Source organism: Vanessa atalanta, chromosome 11, assembly GCF_905147765.1.
Source record: "Vanessa atalanta chromosome 11, ilVanAtal1.2, whole genome shotgun sequence".
NCBI lineage: Eukaryota > Metazoa > Arthropoda > Insecta > Lepidoptera > Nymphalidae > Vanessa > Vanessa atalanta.
Genome location: NC_061881.1, coordinates 7,943,321 through 7,970,391, shown reverse-complemented (window position 1 = coordinate 7,970,391; position 27,071 = coordinate 7,943,321). Strand labels below are relative to the sequence as shown.

The 27,071-nt window shown below is 30.9% G+C and overlaps 1 protein-coding gene across 1 annotated transcript in view; it reads right to left on the bottom strand.

Annotated features, from left to right (window-relative positions):
• Positions 1-27,071, bottom strand: part of LOC125067482 (suppressor of lurcher protein 1) — a 229,540-nt gene that overhangs the window by 136,648 nt on the left and 65,821 nt on the right. Inside the window, exon 4 of the mRNA XM_047676140.1 lies at positions 8,471-8,697. Within this exon, the coding sequence (XP_047532096.1) occupies positions 8,471-8,697 (227 nt within the window). The remainder of the gene's footprint in view (positions 1-8,470; positions 8,698-27,071) is intronic.

Genomic DNA, 27,071 nt, shown 5'->3' with positions numbered 1-27,071 from the left:
ATATATATAATTATGTACAAAAGCATTAGGTTCATTCATTTTTATTGTTTTGTTTGGAATTATAGATATAAAATGCTCTGAAAATAAATTTTTGCGTGTAAATAAGTCACCTCCAATTTAAGATTATCATAAAGATATGCCTTTATAAGATTGATCGAGGCATAATGTTCGGTATTTTCTACTCTACTGAGTGTGATATTGACAGTGACAGATGATAGCATATAATGGGCGAAGTATATTTCAAATTATATACACATGTAAATCATTATATTTAATGTAGGGAGCCAATGTTTTTTAACATTTATATTTGAGGAATTTATTTTTCACATTCAATACTAATAATATAAAAAAGTAAGTTCAGTTTGTTTTCATTGTCATTCATAAATGTCTTTCGCAACAAAAAAAAAAACATTTAATATTTTAAATAGAAACAATAGATTCAGCCACACTATAAGAGTAAGAGAGATAAGTCTTCTGTTTATTTTGAATGATGTTAAAAGGTCTTTAGATTTTAAATGTATAGGTACGACTTTATAAATGCGCATAGCTTAACAGATTTTTAGTGAAACAATTAAAAATATATTTATCTCTTTCTGTCGTTATACATTTGAAAAAAAAGAATACGTAGCATTTTTTAACCTTATAACTGTTAATTAATTTTATAACTGTTAGTTTTTTACTAGATAGTAGGGCTTTGTGAAAGACCACCTGGGTGGGTACCGATCAGCCATTATATGTACATATATTCTACCGCCCAACAACAATACTTGGTATTGTTGGGTTCGGGCTTCAAGGATGAGTGAGCCAGTGTCATTACGGACACAAAGGACATAACATATTAGTTCCCAAGGTTAATGACGCATTGTTGATATTAAAAAAATGAATATTTTTTACAGTTTCAATATTTATAGGCAACGATGACTTCTTACCCTTACTTAAATAAAGTATATTAAATGATCTAACCTCCTTATCTAACGAGTTAAAATGACACTTCACTTTAGTCTATTGTAATAATCATAAATGCATTAAAATAATTTCATTCTCTGCCGTATTCAAATATGACGTAATAAAAATACCTATCTACTAAATTTAGCTCACACTTATCGTACCTTTGCGCAAAATGCCTCTAGCGTTGTAAACAGTCAGACTAGTCATGAGCAAACGAACTAGTGCAGAATGAAATTTACGTGTACTCAGCAGATTCGTTTATATTGGGAAACCAAACTCATTATGAAATATTTCAATAACTTTTCGACAAGTATCATATTTGTTTAAGTATTTATAATGTATTTTATGATGAAAATTATCTAACTGTTTTGGTCTACTACTTAAATTAAAATTCGCACAGACAGATATAATGCAATAAGCATTTTTAGAACTGAAAAAATAGAATAAAATCATTTCTTAATTATTTAGTTTTAACCTAACTTGGAGATACATATCACCTGATTTTCGTTTACTGTAAATATGACAATTAATAAAATATTTTGGAATATTACGAGTACAGATATGACGACGATGTCATCCTGATTAATTTTGATCACGATGGCCTTTCAGGCATGGCACATGATTGTGTGGGAAATAACAAGTGTAATCTGTGTTCCCACACTCTAATTTATGGGGCAAGGGAGTGTTGTCATTCACTTAGAGACCATACTCTTTTTCTTCTTCGTTTCTCGAAAGAAAAATCCAATAGTATTTTATTGACTCGACTAAGCGCTTGAACCCAAAACCTCGATACATGAATTCTTGTAAGCTAGCCACTAGATCAAAAAAGCAGTCGAAGAAATACCGTATACACTATATATTATTATTTATGAGGCTAATTATATTCAAATGTATGCTCTATAAATTACACCCAAAGAACCGCAACATTGGAGTGATGTTTTTTATATTTGGTTTTCGCCTTCCTAAAACCAAATGAGGTTTTACGTGGTTTGGCTTTACCGTGGTCAGCTCGTTTACTTTTTAGCTTTTCAGCGTGCCTTTTACAGTCAGCTTGGTATTTACATTTTTATCCGACTACACGTAACGTAAGAAAATAGAAGATAAGTTTTTTTTGATCAGGTGGCTTTAACTGTAGATTTACAGTTTACTAGTTTTCGCCCATTTGTTGAAATTCCATTACAATTTTTAAAACATAATCACCTATTGAAAACTATATTTATATATGACACAAAAATCTTTGACTTCATACAAAAAAAAAAAAGTTTGACAAAGAGGAGAGAAATGGTTAGTAAAAGCAAAGGATTCCACCTTTGCCTAATTCTATATAGGTAAAATGTGTCGTTTAACAAATCCATTACATTTGTACGAAGCTATGGTATTTATTTCAGTGTAGCAACACTAAAAAAAACATGTGTTTTGACGATTTAAATGTCTCTACTCGTAGATGCCTCCCGATCGAATGTTGCAGCTTATATGTCAATCGAATTTCACAGATTTGCTTTAATTATCTTCGAATGATCTAACCACAGTTTGATGATAACTGTTTTGATCGCATGCTTATGTAGAGGATTTTTAATTTTAATGTAATTTAAATAGAGTTTATTTTCGGCTGTGTCTAAGTTTTCAGTTCTTGGCATACTGTTAGTCGGTTGGTACAATATAGGTTAGAATAATCGTTTTTGATCCAAGCTTTATCGGCTTATACGCTTTGGACAAAGGATAAAATCAAGCTCGCATCGATATGTGAAATACCAATGATTTTAGACAAAGAGAATTTGGTTACTGATTTAGAAATGTAATTCAGTTCGTTAAAACAAAGGTTGCAGGATTTATACCAAATTTCTGATATGTATTTTATGATAATTTGGACATAATTTGTTCGGCTAATTATATTTTGGTTATAATAGGAATAAATATTATTTAATCACTTCTTATTACTATAATCTCTTAGTTTTACACGCAGAGGTGTTATTTTTAACTTCCCGCTTATGTAAAAAAAGAGACACCTATATTACTGATGTTCTTACTTCAAATGGTATACGAATCGTATTATATAAGTAAAAAATTAGTGTATGTTCAATGACTGTACACTGACTACAATGATAATTGGTACAATATGCGGTACGTGACAATAAATTTGTCCATCACAAAACACAGATCAATCGTGACATATAAAATATTGAAAACAATTATACATTAATGAAAATTTTCATTAACACTAGTTTAGTATTTTATAAGTTCTACGTGTATTTTATCATTAAAAATATTGTATTGAAATTTCTACATGCAACTACATCGAAAGAGACATTCAGAGCATGTTAAGGTTCAGATGGTAAAGTAAAAATACTCATCAATAAAACATTGTCGTTTTAATATTCGAAGTGTATTCCTAACAATACAAAAACAAACTACAGAAGTACAGAAACAACAAAGAAATAAGCTAAGCGAATTCGTTCAATCGTTATTTGTCATCGATCCTACTTGAATGTTGTGGTATTATTACTTCGACATTGAATTTCTTATTAAAACGCCTATCAAATAACGACAACAAAGGTTTTTATCGTTATAATATCTGTATTTTTATAACATCGGGTTTTATTTTTTAGAAATTCTGAGGTTCCTCTCTGCGATGATGTCCCTAAATATTTTGACTTCTTTTGAAGGCTAAAGCTGAAGGATGTCCTTATTTACAGTTTATTTATGATATGAGATAATGGGCTACCTGATGGTAAGTGGTTACCACTGCCCATAGACATTGACATTGTAAGGCATGTTAACCTTTTCTTGCAGTGCCAATGCTTCACCAACCTTAGGAGCTAAGGTGTTACGTCCCTTGTGCCTATAGTTACACTGAGTAACTAACGCTTCAAGCCGGAACACAATATCATCCTCCTGCCCTTATCCCAATTTTACTTGGGGTCGGCGCAGCATGTCTTCCTCTTCCATACTTCTCTGTCGGACGTCATCTCACAAGTAACATTCTTTTTAACCATATCGTCTTTCACACAATCACACAACAATACTATGTATTTAGATTGAATATCTGATGAGTGGGTATGAATATGAAAAATGGGTGGGTACCGACCTAAACGGACTTGTACAAAGTCTCTATAGTACCACCAAGTGAGTATACGTTTAAAAAAAACAAACTTAATTCGGTGCTCAATTTTTACTCGAAATTCGATAAAATTATTTCCTGCCAGCTCATAGTTGTGCTACTGCTCATTATAGAAGAGAAGACTTTAGCCTCACTAACAAATATCCAAACATTCTTATTATTAATAGGAGACAAGGCTAAAGACACTCTTAATGTTTGGAACTTATTTTACCACACACCACGTATGCATGCGGATTTTCTCCTCAGCTTAAGCTCCGTACTCTATGGATTATATTCAAGTGCTTTAACCTTTTGGGCATCTTTGCTATTTTAAATATTTCAATAATAATAATTTATTGTAATTCGTTTTTCTTTAACGTAGGTTAGTTTATGATAATATGTAACTTATATATAATGTTAACTTATTTGGTGGTAGGGCTTTGTGCAAGCCCGTCTGGGTATGTACCACCCACTCATCAGATATTCTACCGCCAAATAACAGTACTCTGTATTGTTGTGTTCCGGTTAGAAGGGTGAATGAGCCAGTGTAATCACAGGCACAAGGGACATAAAATCTTAGTGCCCAAGGTTGGTGGCGCATAGGTGATGTAAGGAATGGTTAATATTTCTTACAGCGCCTTTGTCTATGGGCGGTAGTGACCACTTACCATCAGGTGGCCCATATGCTCGCCCGCCAACCAATGCCATAAAAAAAAAGTTAGTTGCATAAATTGACGCATTAAACTATAAAAGAGAGAAGTGTCGTTCTATAAATTTAAATGTATAATTGTAACCAATCGAAGCATGTATCAACTTCAAAGGTTTTATGTAAAGGGTGAACAGTATGCACCAATCGAAAACCACATACAAGTTTACATATAGAACTGTGTTGTGCAATGTACTGGAGATTCTTTCAAAAGATCGTCATTGGGATGCGGGCCGACTCCAAATTTGAACAAGAATTTTAATATTAAATACTTTGTTTCGGTCTTACCTTATAAACTATTTTTATACACATACATTCATATGTTTGTAGTACTTGTTCGTTGTTATCATCGCATAATATATGGTAAAATTAAGTTGCAAGTAAATAAGTTCCTTAATTATATTATATTGTTTGCTAATTTAACCCATTAAACATAATAATTGAATTTTTTGTCGCCCCTGTTTGTGCCGTGAAGCATAGTTTTTTTCTCTAATATCACGAGCGATGAAAAAGACGTGACGGAGATTGAACGGTAGGGTCGAGAATTGAGTTTATTTTAGTATATTAAAAGGCTTAACTCCTATATCAAAAATATAAAAAATATTCTTTTATTGAATTATTTATTTCAAGTATAAATACGTCTATTACTTTTATAAACTTTTGTTCATCCCATCGCCGTTTATAATATTTTTCAATTATATGTAACAAACCACGGCAAACAGCGTATGTAATATAATAACTTGATAGTGAACAGCTTATAACAATAACTTGATAGATATAATCAGTAAATTAAATACATCATTAAAGAGACCTTAAGTATTGACCTTTTTGTCACATTCAAGGAACCCTTTTTTTAACATTAAATTTTTGAGTATAGCTACAAAAGAAATAACCTAATATTAATTCCTAAGGTAGTTTCGGGACTTTATGATGTTTTTATTCTCATGTTTTATATCTAAATCTCAATAATAACTTTAGATTGAATTAAAATGTTATCATTGATTTCATGAAAAATCTTATCCTAGGCTTGTAAGAGCGACAAATCTAAATTAAACGAAAAAAATATACTCGATATTTATTTATTTATTTTTCATCGTGTAGTTTGTATGTTAAAACCAATGTAACTGCGCAATTGATTAAGGGACTTAGAAAAAAAAATGAGTAGGTTGTATGGATGTTTTTGTAGTGGCCCTTTTAAAACATGATATAAAACCTTCATAATTACTCTAAATTAAAAAAGACGTTTTTATTCCTTAAATATATAACTCGAAAATAAAAAGGGGACAACTGCCAAGTCAAATTGACTCAAAGCATATGGAATAAGCCCATTTGGCTTCGATACGTGTCGCGTACAGAGCCCAAGCCGAGTACTTTAGATGTACCAGATCTCTTCTTATTAATTTATATTATTCTTAAGTAATAGTTTAGTATTCCTTGTTATATATTGCGTAGTATTTTATTTTAACAAAGTAAATTACGTCTGCTTATATTTATGTAATATGAAAATAATTGTTAAGTATGTATACATAACGGCGTTAATTCTTTTTAGGATTTGTTTTGTTATTTGAATTAATACAAATGATTTTTTTTTTATGGCATTGTTTGGCGGACGAGCATATGGCCCACCTGATGGTAAATGGTCACTACTTCCCATAGTCAAGTCTGTAAGAAATAATAACCATTCTTTACATCACCTATGCGCCACAAATATCGGGATCTAAAATGTTATGTCCCTTGTGCCTGTGTGTGCCTGATTACACTGGCTCACTCACCCTTCTAACTGGAACACAACAATACAGACTACTGTTATTTGGCGGTAGAATATCTGATGAGTGGGTGCTACCTACCCAAATGGGCTTGCACAAAGCCCTGCCACCAAGTTAAATAGTTATAATGTATATATGTTAACTTTACTTCATATATTCCATTCATAGATATTTTAATTACATCAACTATTGAAAACATCACAGTTCGATATTAAATTTAGATGACCATTTAATTTAGAGGTATTTTAATCTAAATAGAAATGTATTAAAATTGTATATAAAACCAAATAGCTGTAATTATAACTTGATCAACAATCACAGTTCGGCCTCATTCGGCATATAATTTATTTCAATTCTCTATCAGAACGCGTCCACCAATCGAATACGTTTATCTGATGCGTTTCCTATTCCAGTTCACGTGAGCATTCATTCATTTCATTCATCATTCATTATTTAAATTTATAGAGTTATTCTTCCAGATCGAACCAAAGTAATCAACGACCGACAGTTCTGGATCTACCAATAGGATTGATATATTTTGCTTCTGAAACCAAATTTTGAAGAAAAAATCAAGAAGCATCGAGTTACGACACACGTGATCAAAAAGAAAAGTTTAACGCTGTAACCGCGCGGAACTCGAATATTGTTGGTACTAAAATGATCTTCAAGACAATTTATCCAAAGTTCTACGTATTTGAGCAAATGTTTGTTTAGACTTAGGTACTGTAAAACATTGTTTATACTATAATCGGGTATACACTTTATAATTCATATAAAATATGAAAAGTAAGCTATTAACAAAAACAGTTCATAATATTAACAATTTTATGCTTGAATTCAATCGAAAATAATTAATTATAAGCCAATCTAATTGCGTAAATCGTGACAATTATCTGCGATTGGTTTATAATGACGTAATAATATTTTAAAGTTGAAAGCATTATAGAATATTTTGTTAATTGGTCAAAAGATTTCACGAATATCGAATAATATTCAGGAATTTCATATCCATGGTAGAATACTGAGTCTCATTGGTTATGTGATCAAACGGATGATTGACCGACAATGGGATACTGGCTTTTGGAATCCTCCTCGTATCAGAATTATTCTGTTAATTTTGTGGATTTTGAAATTTCATACATAAGTAATGAGGCTTCATGAAGCCTGATTCAAAATTATATTTAAATCGAATAAAATAATCCAACCCAAAGATTACAATGAGATTTTATTTAAGCTTATATGGACTGAACAACTGGTTTAAAAATTAGCGTATTTTTAATAATATGCTTATTCGTTTGTAGTTTCAATTTATTTCATTCATTTCATTTACACAAAAAATCAACATACAACTACATGTACAGCCTGTAAATTTCCTACCGCAGGGCTAAAGCCTCCTCTCCCGTTGAATAGAAGGTTAGGAGTATATTCTTCCATGCTGATCCAATGCGGGTACGTGGATTCACATGTGCCAGAATTTCGTTTAAATTAGACCCATGCAGGTTTCCTCACGATGTTTTCCTTCACCGCCGAGCACGAGATGAATTATAAACACAAATTAAGCACATGAAAATTCAGTGGTGCTTCTATGGTATTAAGATGTACGCGTTCAAAACAATGGGCGATTACGGCTACAAAAACAAATGTACCTATGTATTAAAAACAACGAATAGTTTGATAAGAGAATTAAAAGAAATGAGATGAAAATTAAATTTATGCTAACGTGGACAATTTTCTAAGACACTGAGAACGTTATAATAATATTAAATTCACGTTTAATTGAAAAATGGAAATTGTCTCTAACGATTCATAAATTAAAAAACTTGTTTAAAGTTTGTAATTATAATTATATAGTATAGTTAGAATTAAAATGATTATACAAAGTTTTTGCCTTATTGTCTATCTGTTTTATATATACATACATATTAATTAGCTTCCATAAAAAAATCTACTCACGTCTGTCAATAAAGTTGTAGGTTCCGAGGAATCCTGTGTTGTTATTTTGCCTTGAGCTCGTATAAAATTCCAGGATTAGGGATGGTCCAGGAGAGTACAAAGCCGGTGGCACGTCGGCTCTGTTGCCACACAGCGCTCTGGACCAGGCAGAGCGTTCGTTGATGGCACCTGGTGGACCAGGGCCTTGGACTTCCCAATAGATCTTCACATAATCACCTTGGTTGCATCTATAACAATTGTAAATAAAATTATTAATATAAAAATACACATCATATTAAAACGTATATTCAAATTTTAATTCTAACACATCTTATTGCTGTGAAATTAAATTAATCTCAATCAGAATATAAAACAAAACCACTTTCCGCCGTCTTTAGATCTCTAAAACCACGGATCGCATTTTAATGCAGTTTTCAGTGAGCGGTTCAAGGAAGGTTTATATAAATACATGCATATCATAGCAAATGAAAGCCGAAAGTTTCATATTTCTGGACGCTGGGAAACACAAGATTTTTTTCTTTCATATTATGTTTGTTCTTCGATCTAAAAGTATTATATTATGTACTCGTGTGAAGCCGGTTCGGGTAAGTTAGTCTAATTATAAAATGACTGTTTGATATACAACGTATAGCTAAAGTCGACGGGTCTAATGAGATGAAATTCTGCACAAGAATTTCTGATAAAACGTAGATGAGCACTAAGAGAGAAATTTTTCAATATTCATTTCTTAAGGGAGTTAAATAGGAAATGTATTTTTTTATCACTTTAAAGAGTTAAGCTTTTTTTAAAAAATCCACTGAGAGGGTGAAACTAAGGGTGAAAGTTTGTATAGAAGTTCGTCATTTTCGAAAGATGAAATTCGATATTTAGGCTTTTGTTTGTGGATAAGAAACAGCTGTTACAGCGTTTCTGAAAATTCGTCACCAAAAAGGGTGAAATTAGGAAAGAATATTTGTATCTAAGTAGTTCGCCTTATTTCAATGTTTGCTTTCTCGTATTCTGTTTATGAAAAATTCTTCGCCCGAGATAGTGAAACTAGAGAATTTTTTTTTTCACATCACTTCAATAATTAGAAGAAGTGCGTGTACACGGCTAGAAAATAAATAAGTATATATATATTTTTTAATGAAAAAAACGATATAAAACGAATTCTAAACAATACACTTAATAAATATGTTCTGTGATTTTATTTCAATTAATGTTAAGTATTAATGACATTACAGACTTGAAATTACTAAAGGCGTTAATTTTTGAAAGTCTCATTCAAAAATTAAAATTAATAATTCTATTCGTAATTTAGCTATAATTTCATAAATTTGAACAATAGTTTGTGATTCGAGCAACGATTTATTCAACAACGTGAAGTGTTAATAATTTATTTATTATTACATAATTTGGCGTAATAAACGCTTATTAAGCGTAATAAGATGCTTTAACTATTTCATCTGCGATAGTTAACGAGCTACAGAAATAACTTCGTGTTTATTTTAGTATACCCACTTACATAATACAAAATTTGATATTTTAATAAAATAATTGATTCATTAAAAAATAAAATAATATAAAATTGTGAATATTTCACAAATGAAAACACTTTGTATTTAAGTTAAGTGTAGTGAAATTGTAGAACTGGTTTTGTGGACAAGTTTGACTGTTTATTTTTCCATTGTGACATAAATAAATAAATAGTGTAAAGTAATTCTATAGCAGGCTTTGTGTTTATTCATGGCGGTAGGTAGTCAAGTTGCGGGAGCTTCAATTAGACTTTTTAAAAAATATTAAAATTTATTTAAAAATTAAATTGAATTTAAACAGAAATTAAAACTTAATTTTAAAATGAATACATATGACAAAATTGGATGCCAATCATGTACTGATTTGTTACGCTTAAAACTATACAATATTAAATTTTAAGGGTTCAGCAAGTTACTGGAAAGTTGGCAGAATCTGTGTACTGCGCAACATAACCTACATATCAAATATTATATCACCAAACAGCAATATTTAATATTTCTGTGTTTCAGTTCGAATGGTGAGTGACCCAATATAAGGGCACAGAACAGTTTATTGCCCAAGCTTGGTTCATTGCATACATAACTTACATAAACAGCCTTTAAGTTTCCCACTGCAGGGCTAAGGCCTTCTCTCCCTTTTGAGGAGAAGGTTTGGAGCATATTCCACCACGCTGCTCCAATGCGGGTTGGTGGAATACACACGTGGCAGAATTTCGTTGAAATTAGACATTAGGTTTTCTCACGATGTTTTCCTTCACCGGCGAGCACGCGATGAATTATAAACACAAATTGAGCACATGAAAATTCAGTGGTGCTTGCCTGGGTTTGAACCCGAAATCATCGGTTAAGATGCACGCGTTCTAACCACTGGGCCATCTCGGCTATCGGCTCTCTCCAAATTATGTATATTTCCACTTACAATCGGGTTACCTATTTTAATTTTAAAAAATAGTAGTTGAGAGTATCTCAAAGAGGTATACTTTTTTTTTCATTTATAAAATCTAGTACGATGCTTGGCTTACTAATAGCTATTTTCTCAACGGAATTATTTTCTTAGGACTTGATTTTATTGTAAATTATTCTGCTTTAAAGCTAAGCAAAGGCGATTCTGTAAGGATGGACTGTATCTCTACGAATCTTATTAATCCGTGTACGGAACGTAAAACGAGATTTGTGCTCATTTTTGTGTATTATTTAAAAGATTGAACTTTGAAGCGTGTTTTTCAATTATTATAATGTAATTTGATTTGATTTAATATCGTCATCATCCTGCCCTTATCCCAATTTTACTTGAGGTCGGCGCATCATGTGTTCCTCTTCCATATTTCTCTGTCGGACGTCATCTCACAAGTAACATTCTTTCTAACCATATCGTCTTTCACATAATCCATCCATCGTTTCTTTGGTCGTCCCCTACCACTATATCCATCCACATCCATTCTCAAAACCTTTCCACAACATGTTTTGATTTAATATATATTTTTTTTAATAATTAATGAGCTCAATTACATTTAGTATCCGTCAAATTCAATATAATAGATTTTTTGTCATATTGTGATTTTATTATGAATTCATTAATTTATGTTGTACATTGTGTGTTTGTAAATAATGATCTGCCTTCGGCGAAATAAATATTTATTATTATATTTATAATTAAGATATTAAAGCGAAAACATTAATTGATGAAAATAATGATATGCATATATTTCATGAATGAGCCGAGATGGCCCAGTGGTTAGAAAGCATGTGACAGATTAAGTAAGAAATAAATAAATAATTAGACGTTACAAAACAAGGCTTACACTATGTATTGTATGTTTTAATCAATTATGTAATAATAATATTTTAATTTAAGTTATTTTTGAATTGTATTGATAACATTGATATTTAAATAAGAGGGTACTTTGACTTTTCTGTTCAATATTGTGAGTCACGTGATTCGTAGTGAGGTTTATATAAGTGATGGAAGCTCGGTTCAGAACACTTCAGTTGGGACTACGACTTTTTACTATTCACTTTGATTCCTGGACCAGTAAGGTGTTAACATTTAAGGTACGATATAATTTTGTGATATAATGTAATTGTTATATTGCTTGTTAAATTATTGATGAATAGTTGAATTGTGTTTTTGCAATTATCAATATACAAAGTTAGTATTATATATACAAAGTTAGTATAATTGTATTTAACTAACACGATTGTATTTTTGGATATTGAAAAAGAGTAACTACTGAGTTTCTTGCCGGTTCTTTTCGGTAGAATCTACATTCCGAACCGGTGGTAGTTTTTCTTTTAAAATATTTTGTTAAATGATGATTCAAAAGTGCTTGTAAAAGCCTATTTGAATAAAGTATATTTGGATTAATGTAATTGATTTTATTGTAATTAATGATTGATAAAAAAATCTAACACATGCATCTTAACCGATGATTTCGGGTTCAACTCAGGCAAGCACCACTGAATTTTCATGAGCTTAATTTGTGTTTATAATTCATCTCGTGCTCGGCGTTGAAGGAAAACATCGTGAGGAAACCTGCATGTGTGTAATTTCAACGAAATTCTGCCACATGTGTATTCCACCAACCCGCATTGGAGCAGCGTGGTGGAATATGCTATAATACCTTCTCCTCAAAGTGATAGGAGGAGTTACTCCAGCAGTGGGAAATTTGCGGGCTGTTAATGTAAATGTCGTAAATGTGTAAATATTCGTTCCTAAGCACACACCTGAACAACTTCGGCGAGAGCATCACGGACTTGAAGTTTTTAAAGAACCGCTGAATATCTCATGTTTTAAATGTGGGTTTTTAATTCATTTCGTATTTAGTGGAGCATGGAAAGTTCATGTAAGAACAACATATCTACGATGAGGAATACATATGCTTGGATTCACATAGTGAAGCTGTAGCCGGAAATGGAAAAGTATGGTGAAATATACCCAATTTTTTTTATCTCGAACGAAATAAGATACCCTGACTTACTAATGTAATTGTTTCGCGTTGAAATACGTTTTTTACGTCTAAACAAAAGTCGTTTGACAATTTCATTCCATTATAATGTTTGTCGTCCTTTTTCGTATATTTATTTACCTTTATTTTTAAACATAAATATTGTCTTATTTATAGGCTAAATTCTTCAAGCGGAGAAAATTTCAATTTGTTATCAATGGCAATTACTGAGATGAGAGAGAAACAAAGAAGACGGGAAATACAAAAGACAATCGATTCGAAGCGGGAAATTAACAATCGATTTCAAATTCATTGTATAATTAATTTTATGAGCATTCGTTACATTTGAGTGATACACATAAAAAACAAAATTAACAAACTTTACCGAGCACAAGTTTGTACAGTAAATTGTTGTTTGTTAGGGTCTGAAGTCACTGAGTTTGATTAAAATTTACGTCCATGGGTCATCTCGGCTACCATAATTTATCATTTATTAGTTATGAATATACATAACTAACATAACTTATTATATATAATGGCATTCAACTTGCAATTTTTGCTTCATAATACAAAGTTAAGCATTATCGAAGCTCCATTCATCCTCTGTAAAGCATAAAATGCTTGCAAATGACGAAATAAAGGTTCATAAGATGAAAATGTCCCTAAAAATAAAGATACTTTGGTTATTAAAGAGCTTACCAGACGCGAGGATTGCCACTTATAATGATTTAAATAATTATGTTCTTCAGTTACCCATACCGTAGTTATTGTGCGGAATCTATGGCTGTACTAAAAGAGACAAATTAATTTAATTAATTAAGGTAATCAATGCACACTAATTTAGAAATATAATAAATTAGACGTACTTATTTATTTGCAATTTAAATAGAAAAAATAACATAATAATTTTTGCACTCCACTGGAATAATTAAATGTTAGATCTGATACAACTATTAGTAGACCCACTGGTAACTTACTTGATTAACGATATTGTTAAAATATATCTTGATAAGATGTTATTATGAATTAAACTTTTTTTTTAATTAATTCAAGTATTCAATTTTACTAAGAAGTAAAAACTATTTTGAAAAACGAACGGATATTGATTGACCTTAGTAGATTTCATTTTTACCTGAAAGGTAAAAAAGAATTCATTTTTACCTGAAAGGTCAATATAAAATAAATATTACAAAAAAAATCACCTTTGATAATATTTTTATCACTAACGATAGCAATTGACACCAGGCACATATCAAATAGCGGTCAGTCAATAAAATAAGTTACCTACGTCACTTATAATCGCGTACCATCTTCGGTTTGGCGATGACAGGTCATTATTAAAAGCAATGACCCAACTCAATTGAACCGAAATGACGAGATAGATACGAAAAACTGTATTACTCTGCTCTCATTATTTTCTCTATTTTATCTATTATTTTCTGATACTTGGAGCGATATATTTAATAGAGCCCATTTTAAGTTTAGAAATGCTTTTGGTTGATTTATAAGGTCCTTAAAAATATTAAAATGTTTTCTTATAGGCGGTACCATAAACATGTACCAGAGGTATCTGGTAATGTATATAGTAAGTAGTATAAATACTAATCCTAGTCTAGTGACTAGCTGAAGAAAATCGAAGACAAAGAGATTTTGTTGTGTGATCTATCTGAGATAAATAAAATGCCCTTTATAAAACTAGTAACACGTCTACTAGTAACAAATTTGTTACTAAATAAAAATGAGAAGTGCGCTTTTTTATGATATATGTTGGCGGACGAGCAATTGGGCCACCTGGTGGTAAGTGGTCACCTTACTATGGACCTAATGTCTAGCTGTAAGAAATATTAACCACTCCTTACCATCACCAATGCGCCACCAACCTTGTGAACTAAGTCGTTATTTAATACTAAATATTAGTTATTTCTACCTTTTCGGTAGAAAGTATGGTGAGTGAGTGGTACCTACCCAGACGGGCTTCAAAACTCTACCACAAAGTGAAGTTTTGAAGTTTAGTCACTTTGCCTAAGCAAGTAAATAGGTTTCTTTTGTAACATTTTTTTATTTATTAGTTAATATCAAAATTGAGGAATTTAATTAAAATAATAATTTCGGCTTATAGATTCAAATTAGGATAATTTTAACTGGTCATAATTTTATTGTTACAGCCTTTGACCCGATACCCGGATCGCAGCGGACGATTTTTATCTCTCTCCTGTGCATTTATTATTCCCATCTGATAGTGGGGTCTGCCTTCCTAGTCTTGTGCTTCCACTTCGCTCTTTTTGACGTTTTCAGTAACATTGCAGGAACTTAGATCTTTTCTGACCACATCTGTCCATTTGCAGCGGACGATTTTTATCGTTAAAAATAAAATAAAAAAAAGCTAAACTTCCTTTTCCGGGGCAGTACAAGTGCATCGTTGCCAACTTCCGAAGTCAGAAAAGACCCGACCAGATAATTAATCCATGCAATCCGTTAGACACACATGGCTATTAACATATCTCTATAATGAGCATAAAACGAGGGTTTTAATCTAAATTAGTTTGCAGTATTTAGTTTGTAAATCGTTTGTGCGTTAATTTAACGTTTATTTTATTATATCAAAGATAACTCAATGAAGATAAGATAAACATAAAAATCTAAAAACAAATGTAATATTAAGAATTTATATTAATAATTAATTATTTACAGTGTAATCAATCTTAATGAAGCAAAAATTTCTGAAGGAACAGTTACAGAACTATTTGCATCAATATTATTATTGATGTAACTTACAAAAAATCTGTTAAATGTCTGGCGGTAGACAAATTTAATATATAATTATTAATTTAATAACAAATATTTGAAAATATAGTTAAATTATAAATCAATCAAGATTAACATTAATTATTTAGTAAGTCATTGTAAATAAATCGAAAGAGTCAAATACTATAATAGAATATGTTTCACTGTGCAACAAAACAAACACGACGATTCTGTTTGTAAGCGTATGGATAGCAAACAGTCACGCAAATACACACGGATAGCACACAGAGATAAATTCGTGAAACTAATTATAAAACATTGAGAGCTTTAGTCACATGTTACTAAAATTTTAATCACATACACGGTTTAAGCCGAGGCTACATCAACGGAATGATAATAATCAAATAAACGTCGGCGAAAATTCATGTGATCTTTTTATCGCACGTTCAAAAAATGTTGGATTTACTGAAGTCGACATAAAATTTCGTCAGTTATGCGGTATAAAATGAAAACGAAAATTATGCTGACCATGGGTACCTGAGAACTCATTCACACTGCAGTGGAACGTCAACATATTTGATCATTTATATGACGACGTTAGATAGAAGAAAATAATTGCCAACGTAAAGTAAGTATTATGACGTTTGTCTAGTATCAGGTGTAGCTGCTGCTTTCACCAAATTAATAAAATTGGTTCGATAATTTGAGTTATTTTAGTGCGACACTCAATGTAGGTATATTAATAATCTTAGATCGAAATATAACGAATCTTCGCTTTGTAAAACACGTTTTTCTCTGTGTAAGTGTAAACAATGTAAAGTTAGTTTTCACACTAGATCCGCTTTATGATAATCGTGAAAAATAACGATGCAAAGCCTGTTTTGTTCAATGAAAAGCGTTTGTGGAGTTTCTGCGTCTGTATGTTGTACAAAAGTACCACGTTTTTGTAGAAGGAAAATAACGAGTTGACACGAGCGACTATGTTATTGGATTATGTAAGAGTGAGGTTTTACGAATGTTTTAGCTTTTGTAATATTTACTGTCGTGTGTTGAATGCAACTATAATAAAAGCATAAAAATAATTTTCATTTATACAAAATGACATGCAATTTTTTTTATTGTTTAATAACTAGTGTACTTAGATAACTTTTTAAAAATAGTATTGCTTTTTATATCGATTTTAACAAAAAGGAAGGTATAAATTCAGTTTTATTTCCTACTATGTGTTTGTATCTGATAACGAACCAAATTTACCAGTGTTGCCATTTTAATTAAAAAATAAAATCCATCGAAAAAGTGTAGAAAATTTACATATTTGTCATGTCGTTCTTATCTCTTTTATTTTATTTGATATCTACGACTATTTGATTACTGTTAACCGATTTTAGTAATTCTTATTTATTTTAAATAAGGGATAGACTACTTAGCGTATATATCATCACAATTTGAAAGTCGATATTTATGAATTTCGTTTTAATAATAAAAACCAATTAAAAACAAATCCTCCAAATAAAATACAACTGTAAGATAAAACCTTTAAAATAATATCTTATTCTTCCATACTTTGACCAACACCGACTCCAATAAATAATTAATTGATAACGTCTTAAATTTAATAAAATTAGTTAAGATAAATATAATACAATATAATAATATAAATAATTATAAATATTTATTTTAAAAATATATTCTATCTTCAGACTTGACTGAAAATGATATTTGTAGATTCATTGATAGCGTCAAAGGTGTTGATGTACAAAGACTGAATATTAAAATGAATGTCCTTTTCAGTGCTCCGATCTTACGCTCCTCCAAGAGCGTCTTTGTGAGATCGCGCACCCCGGACTTTGGATGTCATTAGAAAAGGAAAAAGAGCAGTTAACGTATAACTCGTAACTCGGGTCTCATGCTTTCTTTCTTCGTTTAGTCTATTTAAATACCTGTGGTAAGTGTTTATTTATAAAGGAACAACAGTATAATAAGGGTATATGTGGTAAGTGGTCCGTCATTTGATATAGCCGTTTAAGAAATGTGAATCATTCCATTCACCGAAAGGAACAACAATATCATAAGGCCATATGTGGTAAGTGGTCTGTTACTTGATAGAGCTGTTTCAGAAATATGAACCATTCATTAACCGCCAAAGCGTTACAAACCATTGTATTTATCGACTGTTATAGGTCTGTGTTCTGACGTTATTTTTTTTAACGACATGCTATGAGGCCCAATTTGTGTACAAATTAATTAACCTGACAGATACAAATTGATGTAAGTGATTGATACGACTTTCGTGATTAATCAAGATTAATGAGTAGGACTTAAGTCTAGAACTTTCTCTTAACTAATAAAACTTAATCTTAACTAACTCTTAACTTAATAAAATTAGTGAATCTACTAACTTAAGTAATAAGTATGTATTTTATCGTTGATATAATTATTATATTGTTAATTTTATTTTGATTTTGTTATTTAACAAAGAAATAAATAAATAAAATGAGTTTCTTTTTAGTATTATTTTTTCTATTGCGCCTACTTATAGGCGGACGATGAATAGGCCATTTGATAGTAAGTGGTTACCGCCTAGACAAGGACTAAGATGTTATTTCATTTGTGCCTGTAGTTACACCCTTCAAACTGGAACACAGCAATACTGAGTACTGCTGTTTGACGGTAGAATACCTGATGACCGGGTGGTACCTACCCAGCCTAGCTTGCACAAGCCGTACCAATTGAAGATTAATTTAAAGTGAAAATATAATTTCGTATGCAATGGCCCATTTTTTCGGGTTGAAATACGTTCTGCCTACAAGTACCGAAAATAACGTCTCGAAGTTGAAGACAATCTATCTAATAAAGACTACAATTGTTAGGTCAAGGTTAATACGCCTACCGGTCTTAATGCAATAGTTTTTGCAAAATCTTTTCGTCGAACAAATTTTTATTATTATTAATTATAATATTTAATTTCGTATTAAATGTACACAATCAATTTTAATATTTTCATATTACATATTGTACTATACTTGGAGTAAACGTAGGATTCGTAAGAATTATGGTTTAAAAGGATAGTGTTATCTTTCAAATTCTCCTGGGAGTTAATTACTGTAAAATGTACTCGATAATATGATCAAGTTATAATTTATGTCCAGCGAAGCGAGCGGGTTAGCTACTAAGCAAGTAAATGGTATGAAATATGCATTATAATTTCTAAATGCCCTTTTTAACATAATTACTGCTAATTAGCTGTATGTCTGTTTGAGCATAAATGAAATTTTAGTGATGATTATTGTGCTTTAACTAACTTTGTGTTCAACTGTTATGTTAATTTTGTTTGGAGTCACAAACAAACACAGACTTTCGTACCGACCTTGTAGACATGTAGAAGTATTAAATTCATTCAATCCATCCATCCAGTCACGACATATGTTAGTGTTTGATTTAAGTAAATAAAACACAAATTGGTCTAAAACGGCGTTTCCGTTATGAAAAAATGAACGTATTGTGTTAAAAACACAAAACGTTCATCGCGTTGATGGTAAAATAAATTTTGATGACCTCCGTGGTCGAGTAGCGTGAACACCGGTTTTCATGGGTACGCCACGCCACTCCGAGGTCCCGGATTCGATTCCCGGCCGAGTCGACGTAGAAAAAGTTTTCTATGTTTTCTTGGGTCTGGGTGCTTGTACCGTCGTTACTTCTGATTTTTCATAACACAAATGCTTTGGCTACTTACATTGGGATCAGAGTAATGTATGTGATGCTGTCCAATATTTATTAATTTATTTAATTATCTGTGTTTAATTTTTCAACAAGAATACAATAAACAAAGTATTATGTAATATTTAGTGACTGTATAATAACCCGGTGGTAGAACTTGGCTAGACGCATTATCGTTGGGTACCACCCACTCACTACATATTCAACGTCCAAACAGAAATCAAAATCAAGATATTCTTTATTAAAGTAAATTTAAGTCGATAAAAGCATTTTTTATATAACCTACAATAAATCAATACTTAGTTTACTGTTTTCTATCTTTATCTTTTATATAGTCTTGTATTGAACAATAAGCTTTAATGTTGTCTTAGATTTTTGCGATTATTACACATTGAAATAAAACTAGTTTTTAACGGATTTAATCGCGTATATTAATTATTTTAACATCCCGACGTTTCGAGCACTTTGCAGTGTTCGTGGTCACGGGCAGACTAAGGTGACATTTGTCTGTTAATTCGGGATGTTAAAATAATTAATATACGCGATTAAATCCGTTAAAAACTAGTTTTATTTCAATAAGCTTTTTTTTTTTTTTGGCATCAGTTTTATTTTCCGAACGGTAGTGTAACTACAAACACTCAGATGTTATATCATCTGAGTTTTCGAAGTTTTTCGATGTCGAAGCACATCAACAATACGAGGGACATTGATAGTTGATATCATCATTTTGCCACTCAGCTTTCCTACATACAAACATAAGCTAAGGCATCCTCTCCCTCTGAGGAGAAGGTTTGGAGCATATTCCACCACGCTGCTCCAATGCGGGTTGGTGGAATACACATGTGGCAGAATTTCGTGGAAGTTAGACATATGCAGGTTTCCTCACGATGTTTTCCTTCACCCGGCGGTGAAGGACGAGATGAATTATAAACACAAATTAAGCACATGAAAATTCAGTGGCGTTTGTCTGGGTTTGAACTCGAAATCATCGGTTAAGATGCACGAGTTTTAACCACTGGCCCATTTCGGCTCAAGATAGCGGCGTCAGACTACCTAATTTAAATTAATCAAAAATTGCAACTGATATCATCGGCAACGCGCCATTAAGTTCATATATGGTTCTTGCGTGAGTCGTTTATAATTCTGTCGTCGTATCGGACACTAATGTCAATACTAATCTGCATCGAACAAGCTCCAAGTATATCGTGAACTCACACTCGACTGTTTACACATCGAAATTGACTTTGAAAAGGATTCTGTGCCTTTTATTTGTATTTGGAATATGCTCTAATTTAATTTAAGAACGCATGTAACGTTCTTAAATTAAATTGGAATATATTTGCTTTTTTATTTATAAAACAGATTCGCTTTAAAAAAAATGTAGAATACTAAATACATTCCTTACGAACAACTGTGTTTTCCTTCATTGAAATGAAAAAAGGTTGCTAATTTTATAACCAAACATTAATTCAAGTTAAATTCTAAATATAAGATAGTTCTTTAAATTCATGATTCTCTTACATATTTACATATTAAAATGTTGGGGTTATTTTTGAATTTGATAAATTCAAATTCAAAAATAAGCAATATAAGGTTTATGAATCGAAGCTGCAACTTTTACATCACAAGGCGGCCCGCATATCGTAAAGCATAGATCTATTGAAGCGTAAATATTATATGGTAATATTATTCTCGTAGATTCTTCTGATAAAATTTTATAGAAAAATATTATTTTGATTATTCTTAAAATATTAAATTTTTAAATATCGAATAGAATATAGCCGATTAGTATATAATATTAATTTATAATATTTGTTAATTACGACGTTATTTGTTATGTATAAAAACGTATCGACTTTAATGAATACTTATTCTAATGAAGTATTCATAATTAATACATTTTTTTCCTATATATAGGTAATAATAAAAATCGTCACGGTAGCATGCGTAAGCGATCCCGTGGCGCTCGCCGAAAGACGGAGAGGGTACCGCTGGTTTTTTAGTTGGTAAACCCGGCGTACCTGGGCGCACTCCGCGTCCAGGGCTCCGGGGAGTCCCACACACCCCCCCACTTACCATCACGTGGGGGAAGCGCGTAAAGCGTTTTTCCAGCGAGAAAAAAAAAAAAAAAAAGGTAATAATAAAATTGATAAATTGATTACCAGTGATAAGTTGACATTTAATTTTCAAAGCACGAAATTATCTATACGTATCTATAAAAAGGTATTAACATCAATGGGGAATACCTTAATAACCTTAGATTTGCTGATGATATAATTCTCTTCTCAAAATCAGCTAAGCAATTAGAAGAAATGATAACAGATCTATGTGAAATAAGTAACAGTATAGGATTACAATTAAACACATCCAAAACTAAAGTAATGACCAACTCAATCCAAACACCTATATTAGCCAATATTTCACAGAGTCTAGAATATGTAAACAGCTATATATATTTGGGGAAAAACATTTCATTCAGTAATTCCAGACACAAGGACGAAATTGATAGAAGAATAAACAAGACATGGACTAAGTTCTGGAGTTTAAAAGAAATAATGAAATGAAAACTACCCTTGAAACTTGAAAAGAAAATTATGGATGGCTGTCTGCTTCCCTGCATGACATACGGATCACAAACTTGGATATACAATAACTATGCAAGGGACAGAATACAGAAGACCCAGCGTGCGATGGAAAGGAGTATTCTAAATGTAAGATTGAAGGATAAACAGAAATCAGAAGAGATACGCAAAAAAACGAAAGTGATAGATGCTCTCCAGCATATGAAACGACTAAAATGGAAATGGGCTGGTCACCTAGCAAGATCGACTGACGGAAGGTGGACAAAATTGGTCACAAGCTGGTCCGGTCCTAGTGGCATGAGAGCCAGAGGGCGCCCTAAAGAAAGATGGGTAGATAAAATTAAAAAAATTGCTGGAATAGACTGGATGAAGAAAGCACAGGCAAGGAAAACCTGGAAACTGTTGGAGGAGGCCTATACCCGCTAGGGGCCTTAACAGAGGTAATGTTATGTATATTTTCTTATGTATTTTTCTTACTTTTCTATGTATGTTAAGGAATAAAAAGGGCTTTATTATTATTATTATTATTATCTATAATATCTATATTTGTTTTATATTTACACAAATACAGTATTCTACTACAGTTGCCATAGTATACTTCTTGTTTTTACTACTTATAAAAGTAGCGAACCATTAAGTAACGGCAATGAAAAAGATATATTAAGTCATCTTAATGACACAATAATTATTTAAATATTAATATGAGTTCGTAATGAGAAATTATCAAAATATATTTGTGAAAATCTAATCCAGGCGACGAAACACACGCAACATTATATTTTTGGACTTGAGATGAGTAACTCATCTCTGAAATAGATATAATTTCCTGCAATACTGAGATTATTGCGTTTGATTAATTATCATATATAATTAGAAGGCTTAATAGCTGCATGCTTCCAAAATACACATATATATTTCGATCTTTTGATCTTAGAAAACTAATTATTCAAAGTAATGACATCATTAATTCTAATAATTAAAATAATAAACATCGAAAATGTTATTTTGCATAAATCTCAGAATTCAATAAGAATTTCTTATGCATGCATTAATGAAATTATAACGTTGCTAGAAATTTGTGCTGACCCGTATTTTGTTACAACCTACTTATTAAATATTCAATATCCAAACACTATACAAACTCACTAGTAAGTATACGAGCGCAAGGCCTTTGATTCCATGGTTTGAAGGCATAGGAAAGTACATTTAGATTAGAATAGGATAATACTTTATATCTAAGTATATATAACATCCAACAATTAAAACATTACAATTATTTAATTGATAATATAAACAAAACAACACCGTCTAACAATATAACATACTGTAATATCGGAAATATTTATGGTAAAGTGTTCTTAATATTTTTTAGTTTTTATTTCCAAGATAAATAAATAACATTGATATCACAGCGACATTTGCCTGTCTAAAGGAAATAAAATAAAATAAATAAATCGGATTCGGCGACGGTAATGAATTTTCAATTATTTTTTATGTTTTGCATTCAAGCTCAATACGTTTTGTCTTTGAATTCAGTAATCATTTCGATACATTTAGCCGCTTAAATCGAAAGCATCACGGAGTCTATTATTTTGTTCGGAATACGTTGACGAAAAGAAATGCAATATCGCCTTTATCTTTATTGTAGTAAGAGTCGCAATGTCATCATATGTTTGGAAAGAAGTAAATAATTTCGTTCGCCTTTGGCATTGTTTTTATTACATGGATCTAACTCACGTCAGCTGGCTAAGATTTTTTATTACAATTGTTATGATGCGGCTTTTATTTTTATATTCTCTATTCTATTGGATTTTTTAAGCATAGACTGTTTCTAAACTGAAAATAGTTGTCATCTGTTATTTTGGTTTTGTTTTCAATTTATTAAACAGTTTTTATGTTTAATAAATTGTTAATTTAAAATATGTCTTGTATAAATTATATTCATAATAGAAAAAATATATTTTATTATAAATACATAAAAAGTTGAATGACCTCAATAAAATATTTTTGAAGTATTCTGTTTTCTTAACGAAAAAAAAATTGAACGAATAAACAGATAACTTCGAATTGCAATTATTTTCTCAACCCAATCTGCTGACCAACTATATAAAGGTAAAAGGTACTCATTTTAAATACATAAATTTCAATATACCTGTTCAATTATAGCTATCTATCTCTATGAGTCATAAATAGCACAAAAGATCCCATTCACACGGAAAGGAAATTACATCCGAATCCTTATCAGACCTTACCATCTATCAGCGTTCGAACCCAATGAGGGACCACAATTTAGTAAACTTTCAATAAATATCTCCATCGATTTCAATAGCCATAATATTCATCCATAACTTTGTGACTTTATCGAGGGTCTTTCTAATATTTGCCCCAATTCATACGGTGCCTTTTGCGGTCCCTGACATTTTGGTTCATATATGAGAGCAATAAGATTAGATTTATTATGTCTAAATGTATAGTAGTTTAGATCGAAATGGAGTAGATCTATCTTCACCTTTATATTTATAGTTACAATTGTATTGAGTAAGTTAAAAAGTTAGATATATACCTTTCAAGGTATTATTCGATTTACTATAATTTTTCTTTTAAAATATTATTTGTTCTCAGCAAATAAGGAAAACGTTGTTAAAAATAATAAAAATCAAGAGCAACGTGATAGAATAAGCTTCAAATTCGCTTCTGACGAACATTTATGATCCGCGTAAGTTGCATAAAAACTAATTTTCAAAATCCTTCACTTTGTAATTCAAATCTTGCTCTTAAAAAGTGTTGTACTTACTTTTTTTATGAATTCTAAGAAATCTTAACTCATAAAACAAGCACGACGCTTTATACCATCTCTTACAATGGCGCAAACTGTTTTAAAATACACGAAATCTGAAATAATGTTGGAGCTTAAGTACTTTAAAATCCTTTAAACTACAGCGTGCAAAGTATTATGCAAACTGCTGCAAAAAGATTCCTTAGTCATAAGACTATCTTACGTTGTATTTGAAGTGTAAAATACAATAGTATTCTTTTAATACGAATTGTCAAATGTACAAAATTTCTAATTACTTCTGAAATAACAACGAAGACTAAATTTATTACTGAAATTTTTGCCTGTAAATACACGTTGATACTGAAATATTTATTAGTCAAACAACTCTGTAGTATTTAATCTCATCATTATTTTATTTATTTTAGTCGATTACAGAAGAGCATGAAGAGCTTACTTACTAATTTAAAGACATCCTTTAAATTAGTAAGTACTAATTTAAAGGATGTCTTTAAATTAGTAAGTTAACAAATCCATTAGATGATTAATTTTTTAATAGAAAATATAAACGATATAACGAATTAAATTTACTTTCATTTATCGATCCGAAAAAAGTGACAAGAATAAGTTATGCCCATAAAATTCGTGATCATCGCTGTTTTAGGGCTTAAGTCTCATAAAACTTTTTCCATTACTTTAAATTTGATTTCTCATTCAGTACGTGATAGCTAGTCTTAAAGAAGATAGCTCGTGATCTAATATACATACAAGATCAAGAAGTCACATGGTCACATGTAATTTATAAAGTCAGGTTTCATAAGACTCCACTTGAATAACTACCATTAGACAACGTGTACGAATTTGTTTTTATTATAAACTGCGTCATATTCGAGTACTACTACTTCTAGAAAAAATAATAACCATATTTAATAACCATTCAGAAGTTCATGATATTTGTTAGGTTCTGTCTCATCAATTACATACTTACTTTTCATTGTCAACTAAGATGCTGTTTATAGGTCATTGGGCTATTCAAATGTTTATAAACAACTATAGTAAATGTAATTAAAATTTAAATAGAGCTCAGACACTATTGTATACTGTACACAATTTAAAGAGCCCGAGGAATGTGTCTTCATTCTCAATCGTCGAATATAGCGATTAGACAATGGTTGCGAACTACATTTTTGAATTGTACAGTGATATTGATAAGTGTATTGGAGAAAAAGATTTATTTTTTTATTTTTGTAAATTTTATAATAATATAGTGTCTAGTTTAAAGTTATATTATGTAAAATAATATAGTAATTTTATTATTGGTATACACTAGAAATCAACATGTCCTGACGTCCAACAGTTAAAATAAAATTAAGATCATCATTATCCATTTTTGGTTGCCCTTATCTCATAGTCAATTCTTTTTGTCTGATTTCTACTTCACCATATTCAGTGAATGTTACGTATACCTATTCAATTATTAGGCTTACTAGAAGGTACAGTGAGATATATACAAATATTATATCAGTATACAGCTATTATATATATACACTTACGAATGCCTTCACGTTAAATTAAATTATCGGCGTGCATTAGCGTCACTCAACGCTTGTGCTTACAATATATTTAAGTACGCGTGAGATGACTAATGCACGTGTATAAAAAATAATAACAGCAAAACATACAAATCAGTTTATATTTGTTAACGTACGCCGATAATTTAATTTAACGTGAATTCCTCCGTGATTAAACAGATCTAACCCAGCCAAATGGTCTTTCCTTGTAGCTGTACTAATAATAATTATATATGATCCATCTTACCGCAAACCCCACGACTTTTCTATAATGAGTTTATTCAGATATCTTGTAATATCGCTTTTAATTAATTTACGGAAAATTCCAGAATTTAATATGACATTTATTTGAATGAGGATTAATAACGACAAATTAATTGAACTGAAGTTACCATCTGTTTCCTATATTTCTAAATTTAGTATGATTACTGTGACTATAAAAGGTTTAATCTTAAAAAGTATATGTAGGTAATTAAAGATCAAGAAATCTTATACAGAATTTTTTATACTTATAGCGCCATTGTTGATGTTGAATTGCATGTTAAGGTTATCTATCCTCTGGGCAACCCCGGCTGAAAATATATATTTTTACTAAATGTATATACAAGTTGATCAACTATTAATGTGTTTATTGCAAATTATTTCCAACACTAAGACGCAGTAAACTAAGTAATATATTTTTTCTCATATATCGTATAGTATTTTCCAATTTTAATATTACAAAAATAATGATAAAATTTTACAGAAATACAAA